Source organism: Dendrobium catenatum, unplaced genomic scaffold (assembly GCF_001605985.2).
Source record: "Dendrobium catenatum unplaced genomic scaffold, ASM160598v2 fragScaff_scaffold_716, whole genome shotgun sequence".
NCBI lineage: Eukaryota > Viridiplantae > Streptophyta > Magnoliopsida > Asparagales > Orchidaceae > Dendrobium > Dendrobium catenatum.
Window position 1 is genome coordinate 5,018,815 of NW_021319178.1, and position 18,734 is coordinate 5,037,548.

Below are 18,734 nucleotides of genomic sequence, written 5' to 3' on the forward strand. Positions count from 1 at the left end.
TTATAAAAGTAATAATAAAACTGTTTTTGATTAAAAATATAGATTTTTTTTTTAAGTAATATGATACTATTGAATGTTTTCTTTCAAAAATATCGTACAATACTCTCATGAAAATTTATTTTTAAATAATAAGATCTGTATTTAAACAAATATATAATAGTACTATAAATAAAATTAAAAAAAAAAATTGTTACAAACCGCCTCTTAGGCTTCGTTTGAGACGACTTTCTTACTACTCTAATCAATTTTTTAGTACAAAAATTTTAATTTTTTTACTAATAAATTACTTTTAAAAGAAGTACCAAAGTTGCCGCAAAATGAAACTTTAATGTGCTATTGATATATTAATAAGCTAAGGAATTTGGAGTTTAGGATAATGAGATAAGATATTCTAAATGCTATTAAACTAAAATAATTGCACCATAAAAATATAGTTGCAAGCACTTGAGTAGATGTTAGGCTTTGTTTGAACTAATTTTATTTTAGGAGAAATTATTCTATGCGAACACCGAATGTTGTCCGGATACCAACCAAAATGAACCACGTCGGTACCACGGCTCGGTATCGCTGACGTGACTCGTTGTTGTTGGTCTCCAGACATATAGTTGTGTTCGACGTACGCACATAATAATTTATCGTCATTTAGGGCATCTCCAACCAAAAAGCTCATTTTCAATTTCAAAATACAATAACAATTCAAAATGCAGTAACTCATCTCCAACCGAATTCCATTTCAAACACACAAAATTTTATATTCTTTCTCAACCGAACTCCGCCCTGAATTGCTCGCCTTTCCATCATTTCATGATTTTTTTGCGAAAATGCAACCGTAAATGACATTTGGGTGGAGCTTGAGGCAGACAAACAAACAACTATTTGCAATTCGGTTGGAGAAGATCTTACGAACCAAATGCTAACAAACTTTTTTTCTGGAAATATGTTGATAAATCTGCATGGTAATCATGGCAAAACAGAACAACACGATACTCATAAAACACGCACAACATCAAAAACTGATTTGACAATACAAGATGAAAAGAAATGATTTTAGAAGAAAAAAAAAACCAGCACCCTACAAAAATTATAACAGAACCGATATTCATAACTATAATTTCATACGTACAGACAGGGTGCTAATTGCTAATTCATAGGAAATCACAGTCAGAAGCCAATAAACGGCAAAACATAATCACATAACAACTGCCTTGATATAAGGACATTAGTAGTAAAATCATGGCAAAGACCCAAACTTTAGTCACTGAACCATATCAAAGTCTTTATTTAGTACCTAAATAGCATGCGAGATTTTTGACCCCGAACGGATATTTTCTCAGCCCATAGCGTATTTCTGAGTCCAGGATCGAGCGGTTGTTTCATATTTGGCTCTGTCAGTCTTATACATATGGGCAATCTCGGGCACCAGAGGGTCGTCCGGGTTTGGGTCCGTTAGAAGTGAGCAGATTGACAGTAAAACCTGCACAGTTTTTCAAGTATGAAAGGCTTGAAAAGAACTAACTTGAGAAAATTACTCAACTGCTTCATGTCAGATGAGATTCAGAGCATCTCCAATGGAACGCCGTACAAATGTATGGTGTTTATTTGATCGCTCCATCCGAGCGGCATTTTTTCCGCTATTTGACAGCGGATGCAGCGACGCCAATAGCGTCGCATCGTTCGAATAATTATTCTGTCCAGACAGCGGTACCAAGCGGTACTGCCGGTACTACTGTCGGTACCGAGCGCCTAGTGATGTGGCACATTTTTATTGGTCTCTGGACACGTTCGGTGTTTGGACACAATAATCACTCCGCACTGCTCACCCGCCATTCTTTTAATTCAAAAATTATGTAAAATGAAGTATGGGAAAGAATATACTAGGAATATTCTTTTTTTGTGTTAGAAAATGGAGTTCGGTGGGAGACGAGTTACTGCAATTTGGTGTATTACTGTATTTTGGAGTGACAAATGAGTTTTTCGGTTGGAGATGAGATTCACCTTTGATATAGTGAGAGCAGGACTCCACTGCTCCTTGAGAATGTCAAGGCAGATGCTGCCGTTGCTATTGATGTTTGGATGGAAAACTTTGGTGCGGAATGAGACCTGCCCATAAAAAACCAAGGTAAATCAGAACATGTGAAATATGATTGGAACCTCTTTGGCTCCTATCTGCTTTCTATTTAGCACAAAACAGAAAGCAAAAACCCAAAAAGAAGGACCTCAAACAACCCTGAAAGTGCTTTTTGAATTAGCCAAACTACTTGAAAGATCAAAGATTGTGGGTTAAGCATAGTGCAATATTGTGCGGTTAGTTATATTACAGAAAGGAAGATTAACTACCTTTGGGGGTTTGAAAGGGTAGTCCGGTGGGAAGTGAATAGAAACGAGGAAAACTCCACCAGCAAAGGGGCTGTCAGCAGGTCCCATAATCGTTGCTTGCCAATGAAACATGTCCTCAGCTACAGGACCTGGAAACATAGAATGAGAAATGTCATCACTCTCTTTGTGGCACATGAGCACATTCAAACTGTCATCGCAACATCTGGGCAAATTAAGATGTTAAATTTGCAAGCAGAACTACAAGCACATTCAAAACCATCCACTTGCAAGTGCATTTTGGTGCATGTTGCGGATCCGAACTGTGTAATTGTGGAATTTTGTTTGTTCATTGGAGTCAAAAAGCAATGTTATTTCTCGTAGGCGAGCTACCCAGCTCATCACAAGACCCATGTTTGTTTTCAATTCTAAACGTTCAAAATAGCAAACATTACATTGTACTATTTTTATTTTATACTTGGTGTGCATTTAAATTTTTGTTTCTTTCCATTTTAGTCTTGCAGACCATTTTAATTATTCCCCATTTTATTTTGAAATTGTGTTCATAAAAAAATTTTAGTAGCCTCCCGACGTCTCCCCTACATAAGAGGCCTCATTGGAGGGGCTAGGTTTTCCAAAAGCGTGCATAGTTGGTGTCTTCGGACACTGCAATCAAAGAGTCTCCTATCCCACAGCGCTTTAAATAGCGTATATAGGTCTTCATAACCTACAACTGCACACGAGCTCTTATTTCACGAATTTCCTCTCTGCGTTGGTGCAATACACTTAAGTACTTAATTCATGAATTTCATCTCCACATTGGTATCATGCATATGAGTATTTATTTCACAAATTTCCTCGTCGCGTTTGACCAACGCACAAAGGTGCTTAATTTTGAGATTTTGAAATTATACCTTTGCGCGAGACAACGACGACTTATGGCAATGATAAGAAGTCTGATAGAGAGAGGGTGATAGAGAAAAAGGAGAGAGAGAAAGAGGATGAGATGAGATAAGTTGAAGAGAGAAAGAGAGAGCATATTCTCATTGTTTTAGAAAGACGGAAAAAAAAGAGTGAAAATGGGTGAGTTTGAGATCTCTCTCTCTCTCCCCTTATTTAGAGAGAGAGAGGTATGGTGAGGAGTTAAAGGGTAGGGCTCGTTAGGGGAGCTAGTGATCCAGATGCTAGCAGCCTAGAGATGTTGGTGTTAGGAGTATAAATGAGTAGAGTCGAGCCCGATTAGCAGCAAACTCGAGCTTGACTCATCCCTCAAAAGAGCAGCTCGAGCTCGTGTCGAGCCCAAAAACAAGCTCGAGCTCGACTCGTCTATTTTCTCTTTCGAGATCTTGGCTTGAGGCAAAAGCTTTTCATTCGTCGTTGCTGGGGAAGTGTCAACTGTGGAGAAGAAAGATCGAAAGAGCTTGCTTCGTCGTCACTGGGAAGTGCTGGTTGTGGAGAAAAAGCTGGCTCGAAAAAATGAAAAGAAGAACAATGAAAAAAAAGGACATTTTTCACGATTCTAGCCGCAAGAAGCAGAGCTTTGCTGCTTTAATAGTTTAATTAGTTCAGAAAAAATAGAATGTTGCAGCAGCCTTTCTATAAAAAAAGTAATAATAGCAAATTAGACTTTTTTTAAAATTTGTACAACCGTTGCACTATATAATAATTACATTAATGATATAATAAATGCAGTATATTTTTTTAATACATAAAAATTTTATGTTAGTTAAAATTATAAATAATTAATTAATTCAAGCCAGCTCTCGAGCCAACAGTTGAGTTGTAACAAGCTCGAACTCGAGCTCGTTTAATATTTGAGCTCGTGGCTGAATAAGCTCGTTAACGAGCCGAGTTGATGTCGGTTCACGTGCCAACTCAACTCATTTACACCCCTAGTTGGTTTCAAGGGGCCAGGGTTATAAGGAACTAAGCTACTAAGCATGGTGGCCAATAACAATTTGAGTGGCGAGGGGGCAGGTGGCAGGGGGCAGGGAGACGAGAATGGGTGTGTTGTGGGCTAGGGTGGTTAACAATGAGAAGGCGGTAGAAAGCGATTTGCCTACGAATAAGATTAGAGGCTATGGTGTGTCAACTGTGAAGAGGAGATGGAAGTGTTGGGCAGCAAGTATAAAAGCTTGCCTAAGGTGGTCGAAGCTACGCCTTGGGTTGCTTGGCAGAGGAGTAGGGGTTGGCTTGCCATAGGGAGTAGGGAGGAGATTAGGAAGAGAGACTAAAATGCCCCTCGGGCTACATAAGCGACTAAATGCCCATAAGGGTAAAAACGGAAAAACGTCAAAATAAAATACGCTACTACATAAAATGACAAAATACAAGTCATGCTCGTGGCCGTCGATCTCCGGCGTCGAAAATGCTGACGATGTCCTCATCATCGAGTTACACAAGTAGGGCGATTGACTGGCTAAGGTTGATGGATGAAGGTGTTTGGAGCTCAGTCGGGCTAGATTAGGATGACGGGGTCATCGATACGGGAATTTTTTTTGAGAGGGGTAGGATTAGGAGCTTCTATAAGGAAGAAACAGAGGGAGAGAGTATGTGGGAACAAGAAGGATAATAGGTTGTTGCAAAAAGGGAGATAGAACCTTTATGCCATTTTTTAAATTATTTCATTATAAGGTTATAAGGTGGCAGTGGCAAGAAGTAAGGGTATCAATTCGGGTCAATAGGTCGAGTTTGGGTCCAACCCGAGTTGAACCGGACATAAATGGGTAGACCGAAACCCGACCCATTTAGTTAAACTGGAAAGGATTTTCAACTCGGACCAGACCCATGCGGGTTACCGGGTTGACCTGACCCGACCCGACCCACAAAACCTACCTGTTTGGCTTTTAAGGCTTCTCTATAGGCGAGGCCAGCTCAGCAGACGAGGCCAGCGGGAGCGGCCCAGCGCGCCAGGAGAGGCCGGCGCAGTGGCGAATGCGTCCAGTGGCCTGCGAGACTGCGGGTGTTGTGCAGTGCCAGCAAATCAGGCAATGAGGTGAGGCCCAACGTCTCGACTAATGCTCGAGGTGCACCTGTGCGGCCTACTGGTTTGAACTGACGGACGCCCTGCTCTTGCTAGATGGCGCGTGACCCGATGTCTCGACTAACACATGAGACTTGACGTCTCGACTAGGCTGCGGCAAGACGTCTCGTCCAGTCCAGACGAGGACACGACGTCACGCTCACGGGCTGACGCACTGAATGCGGCACGGCAACAACCATTTTCCCGGGTCAAATCGGGTTGAGTTCAGGTTCCCGGGTCAACCCGAACCCGACCCGATTTTGCAAACCGGTCAAAAGCTTGAATCCGAACCCGACCTGTATGATAAGCGGATTGACCCGAACCCATAATTTTTTTGGTCGGGTTCGTGTCAGTTTTCGGGTCGGGTCAGATTTTGACACCGCTAGCAAGAATTAGATAGGATTGGGCGACACTTATGCAGTGGATTTGATTAGATAAATATGGGTAGATAAGATTATGAACATATACACACGTGTGTATATATAATTTTTTTTTAAAAGAGTCGACCCCATACATAATTTCTCATTCCTCATGCAACTCGATTTGTGTGTTGTAGCCTCGTGAGTAGAAAAATTTCGTGTTTCGACCCATGCAGCAACCCAAACAATACGGATGCCTCTTCTAGGTAATTTCATGTAACGCTGTATTAGTTGATCGTCACTTCAGTCAAATTTGCTCGAATTGATTGTGGTATATATACAAAGTTCCACAATAATGGAAAATAGGGATTAAACACTAAAATCGATGATAATACCAAAAATCATTTAGACTTCAATTCATTCACTTCCCTCGAAACAAAGCCCAATTTTTTCCACGTGTTAAGTTTATATTCATTATTGCAAGATCATATGGTCCTATGAAATTAAATATATTACTTCATAGAATTCGTATCCCTTTTTTCCGTTTGTAAGAATCATCTCATAGTACATATTACTAGAACATGCATCTCCATTAAAATCAACCATAAGAAATACCCTCTCTTCCTCATATCCGTTGTGATATTCCATTCATCTCTTCTTGAAGTCGAGTTTTCAAACTATTTTATAATCTAACTTGAATGAAAATAACCACTAGATATATTTAAATGTCCTCACAAACAATTTATATGATGGAAATCATCCTACTACTATTAAGCAAATTGATGTCAATACTTTTATCTATCAACTCTATGTCAAACATGAGCCCAAGCCACTTTTATCTATCAATTATCTTTCAACCAAGATCCCCAGCCAATAGTAGATTTCTTATACTTATAATCCTCAATGCCTCAAAATTTTTCTCTTTCCATTTAGTTTCTTCAAAATAAGTTGTTTTAATTCTTCTTTAATTATTATGTCCCTTCTTATCTTGTCATCTTATCGTTTTATTAAAAGTCATTAACTTTCAAGTAATAAAACTCCCTTGCATCACCTAATTCAAATAATTATCCAGATAAGACCCCTGGTCAATAGAACCCACTCCCATCGATATTGTGAGAACTACAAATAGAAGATATCTCGCTAAGAATATTATTTGTAAGCCTTCTCACAACCAGCATAAAAAAATATGAATACACTCCACACCCATAATATAATACTGTGATAGAAATTTTTTTGAGAACATTATTATCTCTAATGCTAAATATTGCTTCATCATACAAACTTATCATAATCCATTAGATAACATATTGTTTCAACTTTCAAGGTATCTTGAAACTTGTTTGTCACTCTGCAATTTATTCCTAATTTTTGTCACTACTGCATGCAAATCTTTAGTGAGAACAACATACTTGTTATACAAGCCATCTCATAAGCATGCCTTTTTATTTAAAAAAAAATATTCTTTGACCAAATTTAGTGGAAAACAATAATTATTACAACGCCAAAGTGAGCTTCGCCTCACATGATTTACCTTGTTTGTACTTTACCCTCTATATTTAAAAATATGCACATAAAAAATTATATAAATCACAAAAAAAAAAGATATATGAGATTATTCATCAATATAATCATAAAATCATAAACATAAATTTAACATTAAATAATAAACAAAGAAAATGGTGAAAAATACAATATGTAAGAAAATGAAGAATGTCATAGTGGCGTTGATGAAAAATTAAAGAAGGGGATATAATTAGCTTAATAAAATGAAATGAGTGCAGAATTAAATAGCATAATAACAATAAAACAGAAACAAGAGTAAAGCTGAGTAATAAATCATTAACTCTTTTAGACAACTTAACACAAAAAAGTTCACACTATTTCAAATAAATACACAAAGATCAAAAAACTTGTGGATTAGATGGTGCTTTGTCCAAGTCATTTGTCACCAAAGTAATCTCCAACATGATCTTTTGAGAACAAATAGTTGGAAAACGATAAGGTAGCTCCTTGCCCTTCTGATGTGCAAAATGCCCTATGGCTCTATAACCTCGATTAAGATGAAAAGTTCTCTTGCATGGCCATGCAGAAAGAAAAGTTCAAACATAGAGTTGACGAGTTAAATTAAGAAAACAACAACACGCATTAAAAGCAAATCTATAACGTCCAATAAGTTTTACTAGTTTTCTTCACATGCAATGCAAGAAACAAAAACCAGCTTTCTTCAAATAACAATTGCTGGAAAAGAAAAGCTGCATTCAACTTTTGAAGTTTGTAACCGATTTGAGCACTAATCAAGTATCTCAGATGGTCCGCCTATTATTATGGAGAATGCAATTTATTATTCAAAATGCTTCTGCACAATGAATGAAACTACCGTAGTTATACTTGATCTAGTTGAAATAGCATATAAACAAATGAAGGATTTCAGAAGTAGAAATGCATGTCTAACAATGAGATTCCAGATAAAGTATTAATAAACGAAATACAAATTTTTGGCATGCTTAATCACGGGAGTTTTTCAATATAAATTATTTGGCTTATAAGATGTGCATAAAACTGCCAGGATGATATCGCAAGAAACTAAGCACACAACCTGAGACAACATGTAAGCCTTTCCACTAAACAGGTCAAGCCAAACCTTTCACTAATCAGACCCGATCCGGCTCAAGTGGATTCATCCTCTATGAAGAACTAGTACATCCTTTGATTAAGCTTGAAGAAAGAGAGAGCTTGGGAACAGCTATATGGTCGCTGAACCCTCCAATCCCCACTAATAGGTGGCCTTAATCTTACTTCCAACAACAGCAATAATTTGTGTAAGAAAAAGTGGCATGATCGCATATCTGCCAATCCAAAGTCAATCTTAACACAGACCAAGATCAGCTAAAACCATATGATCTGATCTCAATTCAAGTATACCTATACCTATAGGTTACCTCAATTTTTGCTCTCGTATGAGCCAAGTCAGGCTCGTTAATTTCAATCTGAGCTCTCAATTTTCTATAAAATTCCAATATTTTAAAACCATCGGAAGTTTCACCCTAATCTAGGAGAAATTAAACACGTTTAAAAGACCAAAATATGAAGAGTGAGCATTTGCCTTGCCGCTCAACACATCAGAATGCAATCATGGACACCACTCCACACTGGTTGCTTCCACAGCATAAAAGCAGCTACTGACAATGAGTCTTCCACCTCCAACTAGGGAAGCCAAAAAGCTTTAAGTGGCTTTAGCCTACACAACTCCTCTACATGCAGAAAGAATGAATTCACACAATAGGCCTTGCCCAGGGATACTAGACCACGCCTCCATTCACTAATTTCCTCTCAGTGAAAAGATCAATATGAACATAAAACTACAACAAAACAACGAGCACTCAAAGTTCACTAAGTATATTTCTTGTGAAAATCACTATGTTAAACTAATGTTATGTCCCATGAAGTCTTACTTTCACAAAAGACAATCATCCAAAAATGGCATAATATGTGCACTAAAAGATGAGTAATCATATTTTTAATTTATAGCAATAATATTGCTTCTTCTAAGCCATATGCATCAATATCATCAATACTTATTCAACCAATTATTATTACAAATTCATTCATGATTTATCTATGCTATTAAATTTACTGGTCATTTTAAGATGAATGTTAAAGGTTTCTCAGCATGTTTAAGTTAGTAATTGATGGGGACATCAGAGTATGGAAAGTGCAGCAGTGACGTGGCCGTCGATCTACGGCTACGATCGAGTCGATATAGTTTTGAGTCACTTCATATATTTTTTTCTTTTATTATGTTATTTGTCTTTTATTATTTATGTTGTAATTGTTTGTACGTTTTTACCCCTTACTTAAGGGAGGTCATATGTAAGCCCTGAGGGCATTGTTGTCTTTCTTATTTTGAATCTTATGTCCGAGCTATTTATAGCCCATATGTTTTCTCTTTAAAGATTAATGAATGAATGATTGATAAAATTTTCCCCTTGCTAGATTTCGCTGAGAGATTTTGAGAGTGTTTGAGAGATGAATCCCTAGGAGAGGGAAAACGGATCACCCACCAACCTTGAAGACGGTCGGGTTCGTGGTTCAACCTTTTCTGTCATTTTTCCTCCTCCTTCCCCCTCAACTAGCCGCTGGTTTTGGAAATCCCTCCCCACCTCTTTCACTCACCACCGGATAACCCCAATTCCTTCTCCACCCTCACCCGACCACCCAACGTCACCTTCACCCCACCGAAATTTCTCCTTCCAAGCCCACCTAGCCGCCGGCCTCATCACCCTCCTCCTCCCTCCAAAATTCAAATCACACCTTGAATTTTTTCCATAATTATATCCTCTTAATTTGGAAATGTTTAATTTCAATTTTCAAATTTCAAAGCAATTTGAAGTTGAAATTTCCTTCCTAATTTAAGATACCTATTTTTGGAAAGTTCCTAAATTAAGTTCAATTTGAATTATGAATTGAGTTGGATTGAAGATCCCTCCTTCTTAATTTGATTTTCCAAATCAAGGAAGAGTAATTGCTTTCCCTCAAACCCCTTCCCCCTCTTTGGATGTCGCCGGCCTCTACATGGTCCCCACCTCTTTATTTCTTTCCAAACTCAAGTCCCCTCTTTAGGAATTAAATTACCCAGCCTCCCTACCTTACCCGCCTCCCCTTAGGATGTTCAAACTCTTTCCAAATCAAAGAACCTTGATTGGGAAAGTGATTTCAGCCTTCCCTCCCAATTTTCCCCCTTCCAAAATCTAAACCTGATTCCAAAATTCTGAACCTAACTCTTCTTCAGATTTCATCCATTGGCCGACCACCCTCCTCTTGCCTTCTCCTACTTGAATTGTTGAAGGAAGCCCTTCTTTCTCAAAGGATTCTTCAAGGTGAGCAAAGAATCGATATATTCACACTTTAGCACTTGGAAAAGATTTCTTCTCCTCCAATTGAACCTTCACGATAAACTACGACAAACTTCGTCAACACATTGCCTACTTGTCTCATGGTTTTGATAAGGGTGAACTTCTTCCCCTTTTTATTTACTTTTCTAAATCCCCCTAATCTTGTAGGTGATGGAGATTCACAAGAAGCTGAGCTTCACCTTTACCTGAGCTTAGTAAACGTAAGACTTTGTTTCGTCGTTGCCAAAGCTTAGTAAACGTAGGATTGTGTGCACTTTATTTGCTTCTAGTCTTATTGTTAGATTAGAGATTTTTGTTAAAGGCTATTCTATTTGCATGACTTGATTTTCTATGTTGTTTTGATAATCCGAGTGCTTAGTGTGCAACTTAGCCTAAGCGGAAGTGACCACTCTTATGTTTTATATGATCGTTTTAATTTGCTAATAGTTTTAATCTTAATTTCTCTTATCAAGAAATCGTACAATTTCGTATCACATACATTTAAAACATTTTAGTCCTGCATCATTAATCTTATACACAATTTATTCTAGACAGAAGTTGAATGATATGTAAAAATGTGAATGAAACATACTATATAAAAGTATTTGCATGTGCATATTGACTGATAGAGTTCTCCCACATATGATACTAATTGGGGACACTAATGGACCCCCACATAAAATAAAAAAGGTTTGAAAAGAACAAGAAAGTGAAAGCATCTTAAATATTATAATTTAGATGGTGCTCCGTTAGATGCGTTATATAAAAATGATATAGATAAGCTAAGATAAGATAGTACTCTCTTCTAACGGTACAAATGAATGTTTCAAAACTTCTCAAATGATCATATTGGAATAAAATAATTTTAACTAATTCGTCTTTTATGATAAGCATGCATATTGTTTTATTGTTCATTTACATAACTATAACTTAAAGACGTGATGTATCGACTAATTTATGATAACTTATCATTATTATAATCAATAATTTCATGATAATATATCAAGAACTAAATGAGTGATGGAAGAGTATTTATCGTTGACCTGGCACAACAGGAGAAAAGTAATTATCTTAGACTAATTATAGTTTTGACTTAGTGGCTCTTTCATTAGTGCCTTGATAATCCCATTGGGCACTCTCAACATATTTGATTTGTTATTTAATGGCCCTTTCCACATATTTGAATTTGTGATTATAAAAAATTATGAAAAATCGTTTTAATATTATTAGTTGTTAAAAGAAGAAATTTAAAATTCAGTGTAACCGTCCATTAATGCCTTGCTAAACCCAAGTCAAGACTTTATCCCAATACGTGGGGTCGGCTACATGAATCCTTTTTTTCCATTGTGACCAATTAAGAGTCAAATCCTCATTTAGAACTAATAAAGAAAGGACATTGCTAATATTTTATAACCAAGTCTTTTTAGGTCTACCTCTACCTTTCTTAACATAGGTTAAATCAAATACATCTACTCTCATAACCGGGATATCGGAAGGACGTTGTTTTATGTGACCAAACCATCTAAGGCGACTCTCTCTAATCTTATCTGGCATTGGAGTTACTCCAACCTTTTCACGTATATGCACATTTCGTATTATGTATCTAAGAGTAAAGCCACTCATCCACCTGAACATCCTCATCTCTGCAACACTTAAACTTAATATTATGCTTCTCTTTTAATGGCTAACATTCTGCGCCATAAAGCATTGCAAGTCTAACCACCATCTTATAGAATTTTCCCTTAAATTTGAGTGGTACTTTTATATCACACAACAAGTCCGATGCATTCCTCTATTTCATCCATCCAACTTGAATTCTACTAATAATATCCCTATCTATTTCACCATCACTCTGAACAATAGACCCAATATATCTAAAATGTGTACTTATTAATGACTTGATCGTTCAAAGTCAAAAAACCCCACTAGATCTATTACTACTAAAATTACACTCCATGTATTCGGTTTTAGATCTACTCAAACGAAAACCTTTAGACTGTATGGTTGAACTCCATAATTCAAGTATACCTTCAACTCCCTCTTTAGTCTTATCAATAAGAAAAATATCGTCAGCAGAAAACATACACCAGGGGACATCCTCTTGCAAATCTCTAGTAATAACATCCATGACTAAAGCAAAAACATATGGTCTTAAGGCTGATCCTTGATGTAATCCAACTGAAATAGGAAAATACTTAGTCAAACCACATTGTGTTTGAACACAAGTAACAGCTCCAGCATACATATCCCTCTAATGATATAAGCATATTATTAATCCCTTTCTTTTTTAGAACTCTCCATAGCACTTCTCTTGGAACTTTATCATGTGCTTTCTCTAAATCAATAAATATCATATGAAGATCTTCCTTTTTCTCTCTATACTTCTCCATCAAACCTCTCAAAAAATGTATGGCTTACATAGTAGACCTACCTGGCATAAATCCAAATTGATTTTGAGAGGCTTCCATAGTATACCTACCCGACCTAAGTCATATGTTTCTAACAACCTAAAATTTGTAAAAAGACCCATTTTTAAAGCTTCAAATTCCATCTTCTCCAACTACAGAGGACCAAACTGATTAACAAAATTGTCTACATCAACAACCAGTGCAAAGATAAGTTTCAAGATGATAATCAAAAGACAATGCAAAAGGCTATCAGAGAGCACATACAATTAAGTTTAAGTAATTTTGGGAAAAAATTTAGGAAAAATTTGTCTAAATCCTAAAAAATATTAGCCCAACTCCTAGGAAAGGCAACCTAAAAAGAAGCAAACAAAGAACTTTAGATTGACTTGACATAGCTCTCTCCATTAAAACCCTAACAAAAACTTGCTTCCCCGCTTCCACCCACCCCCACCACCAAATGAAACAAAGAAAGAAATTAGGATTGGCTTGCTATAGCTCTCTCCACTAAAAACCTAAAAGCAACTTACTTCCCCCCTTCCACTCAACCCCTACAAAAAAGTGTTCTCAAACTTTCTTCCAAAAAGAAGAGGACAAAACCCTACACTTTCGGAAAGGAGGCAAGGCAATAAACAATCCAATTATTATATAATGCCAAAAACAAAGGGAAAAAAAGCTAAGCATTGTAAAAATAAAAATTAAAAAAATATAATAAATAAATAATAAAATAATAAAAAATAAAAAAAATTGTCTGCCTATTCATTATGCGTGATATTCAAAAAATGATGGGATCACGAACTTCATTTCCAAGGAGATAGGTGGTACTTGACCAACCATAAGATTAGAGAATGAACTATCAAAGGAAGAATGAATAATTAAAAACAAAAAACAAATTACTAAAAAGGGGGGAGACAAATACCTTCGGATAATTATAATAGACCCCTCATTATTTGGCAATGCCTCTAGGATTCTTCCATAATCATAAGACTTTTCTTTCTTGTTGTTATCACCAAAGAAGTACATGAGCATAGCACACATGGCAAGAGGAAACAAAGAGTTCCAACTAGCCACCTGATGGTTAATTTTCCACGCATAAAATTAAGAGGTTGTCCTCTTTTATCAACAAATCCTCTTAGAATGCAAGAACATGCAACAATTTACCTAATCTAAAGCTTCTCTTAGTATATAATAGACATTTATGTAATCTCCAACGGACAGCTCAAAAAAATACTACCACCAAAAATTTAGATTAATCATATCAGCCTATTTTAAACACATTAGACTCATCCCATTGGATTAAGACCAACAGCTAAAAAATTATAGATTGTAAATTTAAAGGCATCAAATTAATAAGTCCACATTAACAATTTCAAATTTAACAAAATCCAGTAAAAGTAATCAAGTTAACTAGCATACTTTGTTAGGCCTACAAACAAGTTCAACTTTGAACCAAAAACAACCAAAAATGTGAACCATTTAAAAGTCAAAAAAAGAAAATACACCAATCAATCATCAAATGACAACCAACCATAATAGATCCACGAATGTAAGGTCAAAACAAGCAAGCCCAAATCTTGACACATTTATAGACTCAACACACCACTATGCAACATATCTTTAAAAGAATTTGAACTAGAGTGATGGGTTTAAACATGATCTAAAACCATGATGATTGTTGCCTCTCTCCACCACTATCATGACTGCAAATGTTTCCATGAAGCTTGTCATCCCTATCACATCCTTACCAACATTGCCAACCACAGCACTCTACCCAACTTTGGCGCCATTTAGAACCCTCCTACTCCAGGATGATCAACATTCAACATTTCAACCACTTATCATGTCATAACTTTAGTTGATCTTTTGTTCACTATCTATATAACAGGCACCACACCCTTGATTCCACCATCGCCCTTCTCATTGAGAAGTCATCAATCCCCATGAGTGTCCCAACAACACTAGGCTACCATACAATCATTAAAATGAATGCCCACCCTCCCTCATTATCATCCCTGCAACCCAAACTTTAGGTTTAATCAACTAAAAAAAGGTATCCAAGGTTTTGTTAAAATTATAAAATTGCACCAAAATTTAAACTAAAAAAAAAATATAAAAAATTAGAAATGAGTCGATTTTAAATCGATAAAGTTTCTGAGCCAATTTTAACTTGACTTATTTACATTTTCTTCAAAGATGCGGACAACAAGAAAAGGTGAAGGACCCCCCTCTCTCTCTCTCTCTCTCTCTCTCTCTCTCTCTCTCTCTCTCTCTCTAAGCACCTAACAACAACCCATATTTTTCAATACAGCACCGATGAACATCCGCCAACCAACAAAACTAGCAATGATGGCACCAACCTGACCATTATTGAAAGTAACTAAACCATGACAAGGGAACCAAGTATCATAAAAATGTAGTAACCCTACGATCAAGTAGGGTCACTCAACATCAAATCAATCAAGGTCCTAAATCGATCATGCCTACATAGATCAATCAAAATATGTATGTAGTCAAATCCCCATGATTTGCCCACATTACTATTCAAACCTCCACAAATCTTGGGAGTACGTAAGAATACATCCAAAACTCCATTAATCTTAAAGATACATTAGTCGTTTGCATAAATCAAACATTCTAAAATAATAACATCAAGCAAACACAAACATTAGATCATCAGCTTGACGGTCAAAATGGTCAATAACTTCAATTTTTTTATTCAGGACACAAATGCAATGGAAATTTTGGAAGCTCAAATAATCATATATTTTGTTGCTCATGATATCCTTAACTAAGGTTTTACACAATAACTTAATTCAAACATTTCAATTTTCTCTAAATTCTAAAATAATAACATCAAGCAAACACAAACATTAGATCATCAGCTTGACGGTCAAAATGGCCAATAACTTCATTTTTTTGTATTCAGGACACAAATGCAATGGAAATTTTGGAAGCTCAAATAATCATATATCTTGTTGCTCATGATATCCTTAACTAAGGTTTTACACAATAACTTAGTTCAAACATTTCAATTTTCTCTAAATTCTATATTTTGGTTTCTTGCATGTTCAAGTTATTGAATTAAGGACCACGAGAATGACTCACCAATAGACAACTACCTACCCTGGTCGCAGAACTTACTACTATCGACTAATTGTAGAATTCTCAGCCAAACGAAGGCATTGTTGATCTATCAAAAATTGATTCTAAAGGGAAATTTTTAAGAAAATATATTTCCACCTCAACTTTCGCTATAAGAAGCGTCCAAACACACAACAAGCCATAAAATTTTCCAACCACGAGTTATTCGATCATTTCAACACCTAAGAAACTTAAGGACAATTACCACAACCATCATATTAACATTTTAACCTAAATCACTAGAAAACCTTCTAATGATTGAAGGTCTCCCTAATATTACAAACTAATAAAATATACTACTACAGTCAACATATGCAAAAATACAAGCGTACTATGCTCCTTCAATTTGAAAATATGAATAAGTAGCAATTAACAACAAAAAGCAGCAATCTTAAACTTTGAGCATTGAAAAACGCATTTTTCTGCATTGAAATTCTAAAAGAATCATCATTAGCCTTATCCCAACTTAGTTTGAATTTATGAATACTCCCTCATGCATTCCAATTGAGTGCTACTATTTTGCAACAAAAAAAAAAACATTTTGGCAGCCACGCCATCTCTAAAAATATACCAATATTGATAAATAATATTTGTAAAAGAAGCATTTGCTTTACTGCAATTTAAAAAAGACCATCGCCTTCTGCTCTATATTGCCGCCCTGATTAAACTAAAATAAATAAGTGTACATCTAATCATTCCACGTATTGGTTATAGTAATACTTTATGTTAGACAGCCATACAGTATCAACATCCTTCTTCTTCTTTTTTTTTTTAGATTTGTGCATGTTTACCTCAACTGCTGCAAATAAAAGTTAACAAAAAATTAAAATTTATGAATTAAAACGAAACAAAAAGAAAATAGTTGATATGAACAATCAAGCAGAAATTAACAGAAGCAGATCAGCTGAAAACAAGTAAGGACAAAACAGAAGAATTTAGACTTGCAAACCATACCAGCGCTGCATGATGTTGGAGGATCCTTCTGCAAGTCCTTCAACTCCTTCTGAATTCTCTTAGAAGCCATCAGCAAAAACCCGAAACCTCAAGCACCACCGTAATCACTGTCTATCACAAGCAAAGTAGTATCAGATAACAAAACACCATGTCCTCAAACTAAAAAGTTTAAAACGAAATCCAAAAAGAAAAACTCGTCTAATAATCAAGCAATCGAAACCCTAATCGTCGATCAATAAGATGATTACACCACCGGCAAGAAATTAAAAGGATTTCTTCGAAATTATCATCAATCATCGAAACCCTACGAATCAAAACAAGAAACCAAAACGCTACGACGACCATCCATCCAACGCGAAAACTAAAACGTCGATAATATACCTTCGAGAATAATTATAAAAAAAAAATCCAACCGGAGCAAGATTAGTTTACCCCCTCCGACTCGTTAGGGTTTCTTCCCTGCTAATCACTGACCTACCTCGGTTCGTTTATCGTGTCCCTTCGATACAGCGCCTTCGGATTAAATTTATAATCGCAGGTTTGAGAAAATTTATTTCAAAGGAAAGTATTTATGATGCTATATATATTAATTATATTGATATTACAATAATATGACATGATTTTTTAAACATAAATACAATATGACTTTAATATAAAAATTAAGTCAAACATGATAAGTTGACATAATATGCAATATTATATTTTAAAAAATAAAAAATGTATATGTAATATACTAATATGTCATCAAAATTTGAACTTCCAAAATAAATTCATGACCGCATAAAATTTTAACAAATTTAGAGACAAATTGAACGTAATGACAATACAAACTCATCTAGAGTAAGAATGATCTGATACAAATCTAAATGTGTACAAATCAAATATTTGAAATATAATTATAATTTTTGGGATCTATATGGGAGGATTAAACATTATTCAAATCTCGCATGTTTATAATCAAATCTCGCAAAACAAATCCAATAAACCTAAGATCCTCTGAACACCTACTTCCAACTATGGTCCTCACACCAATATCCCCCAACAATGGCCCTTATGACACTATCATTCAACTACAGTCCTTGGAGGCTTAGACCATTGTCACCTAACTTAACCTATGTATGTTGACTTCATCACATACTACCACCAATAATAAACATACCTCATCGCCCGTAAGGTTGATCGCAACATCGACACCAACTCAGACTCCTAAGGCCAACACAAAGATTTATGTTGAACTTTTTAGGTCTCGGATGTCCTCTCCTCAAAGGACAACGACCAAATAAACAATAAATGATATATTGAATATAACTCACATGCAACATAGTATTTAAAACTTCTACTATGCAAAATCCATTTATGTTTGCATCAACACATCTTTAATCATGGTAAATGACATCATTTTCCACTTATGATAAATACAAGTGAAATCAGTTTAATTAGATCATACATAGTGATTTTTTTTTTCTTTTTATGGGTTTTTCATGTAAAAAATTATAGTATATCTGGCGGAGTCTTGTGTGCTAGATCTTCATAAAATGCTGTTATTACATTTTCTCTTTATGTTGAAGTGTGTATTGTGGCATACAATAATATGATATTACATACTACAAATAAATTTAAAATAAATTATTCTAATAATAAAATTGCT

General features: G+C 35.7%; 1 protein-coding gene across 7 annotated transcripts; it reads right to left on the reverse strand.

The window, feature by feature from the left end:
• Positions 1 to 1,006: 1,006 nt before the first annotated feature.
• Positions 1,007 to 17,669, reverse strand: LOC110099490 (ubiquitin-conjugating enzyme E2-17 kDa). Of its 7 annotated transcripts, none has more exons than XM_020826659.2 (5): positions 17,565 to 17,669; positions 17,087 to 17,193; positions 2,338 to 2,465; positions 1,996 to 2,100; positions 1,007 to 1,474 (listed from the first exon to the last, which is right to left on the reverse strand). In XM_020826659.2, the coding sequence occupies exons 2-5, from the start codon at positions 17,154 to 17,156 to the stop codon at positions 1,331 to 1,333; spliced, it is 447 nt and encodes a 148-aa protein (XP_020682318.1). In that variant the 5' UTR covers positions 17,157 to 17,193; positions 17,565 to 17,669; the 3' UTR covers positions 1,007 to 1,330. The 7 variants fall into 7 exon arrangements, with proteins under 7 accessions (XP_020682318.1, XP_020682319.1, XP_020682316.1 ...); XM_020826660.2 differs by having other exon boundaries at positions 17,087 to 17,197; XM_020826657.2 differs by having other exon boundaries at positions 17,519 to 17,661.
• Positions 17,670 to 18,734: the final 1,065 nt, after the last annotated feature.

Coding starts and splice junctions, on each gene's coding strand:
- LOC110099490 (XM_020826659.2), bottom strand. CDS start 17,156: ATGGCTTCTAAGAGAATTCAGAAGGAGTTGAAGGACTTGCAGAAGGAT. Junction 2,466..17,086: donor TCCAACATCATGCAGCGCTG/GTATGGTTTGCA, acceptor CTATGTTTCCAG/GTCCTGTAGCTGAGGACATG. Junction 2,101..2,337: donor ACCCTTTCAAACCCCCAAAG/GTAGTTAATCTT, acceptor TTTTATGGGCAG/GTCTCATTCCGCACCAAAGT.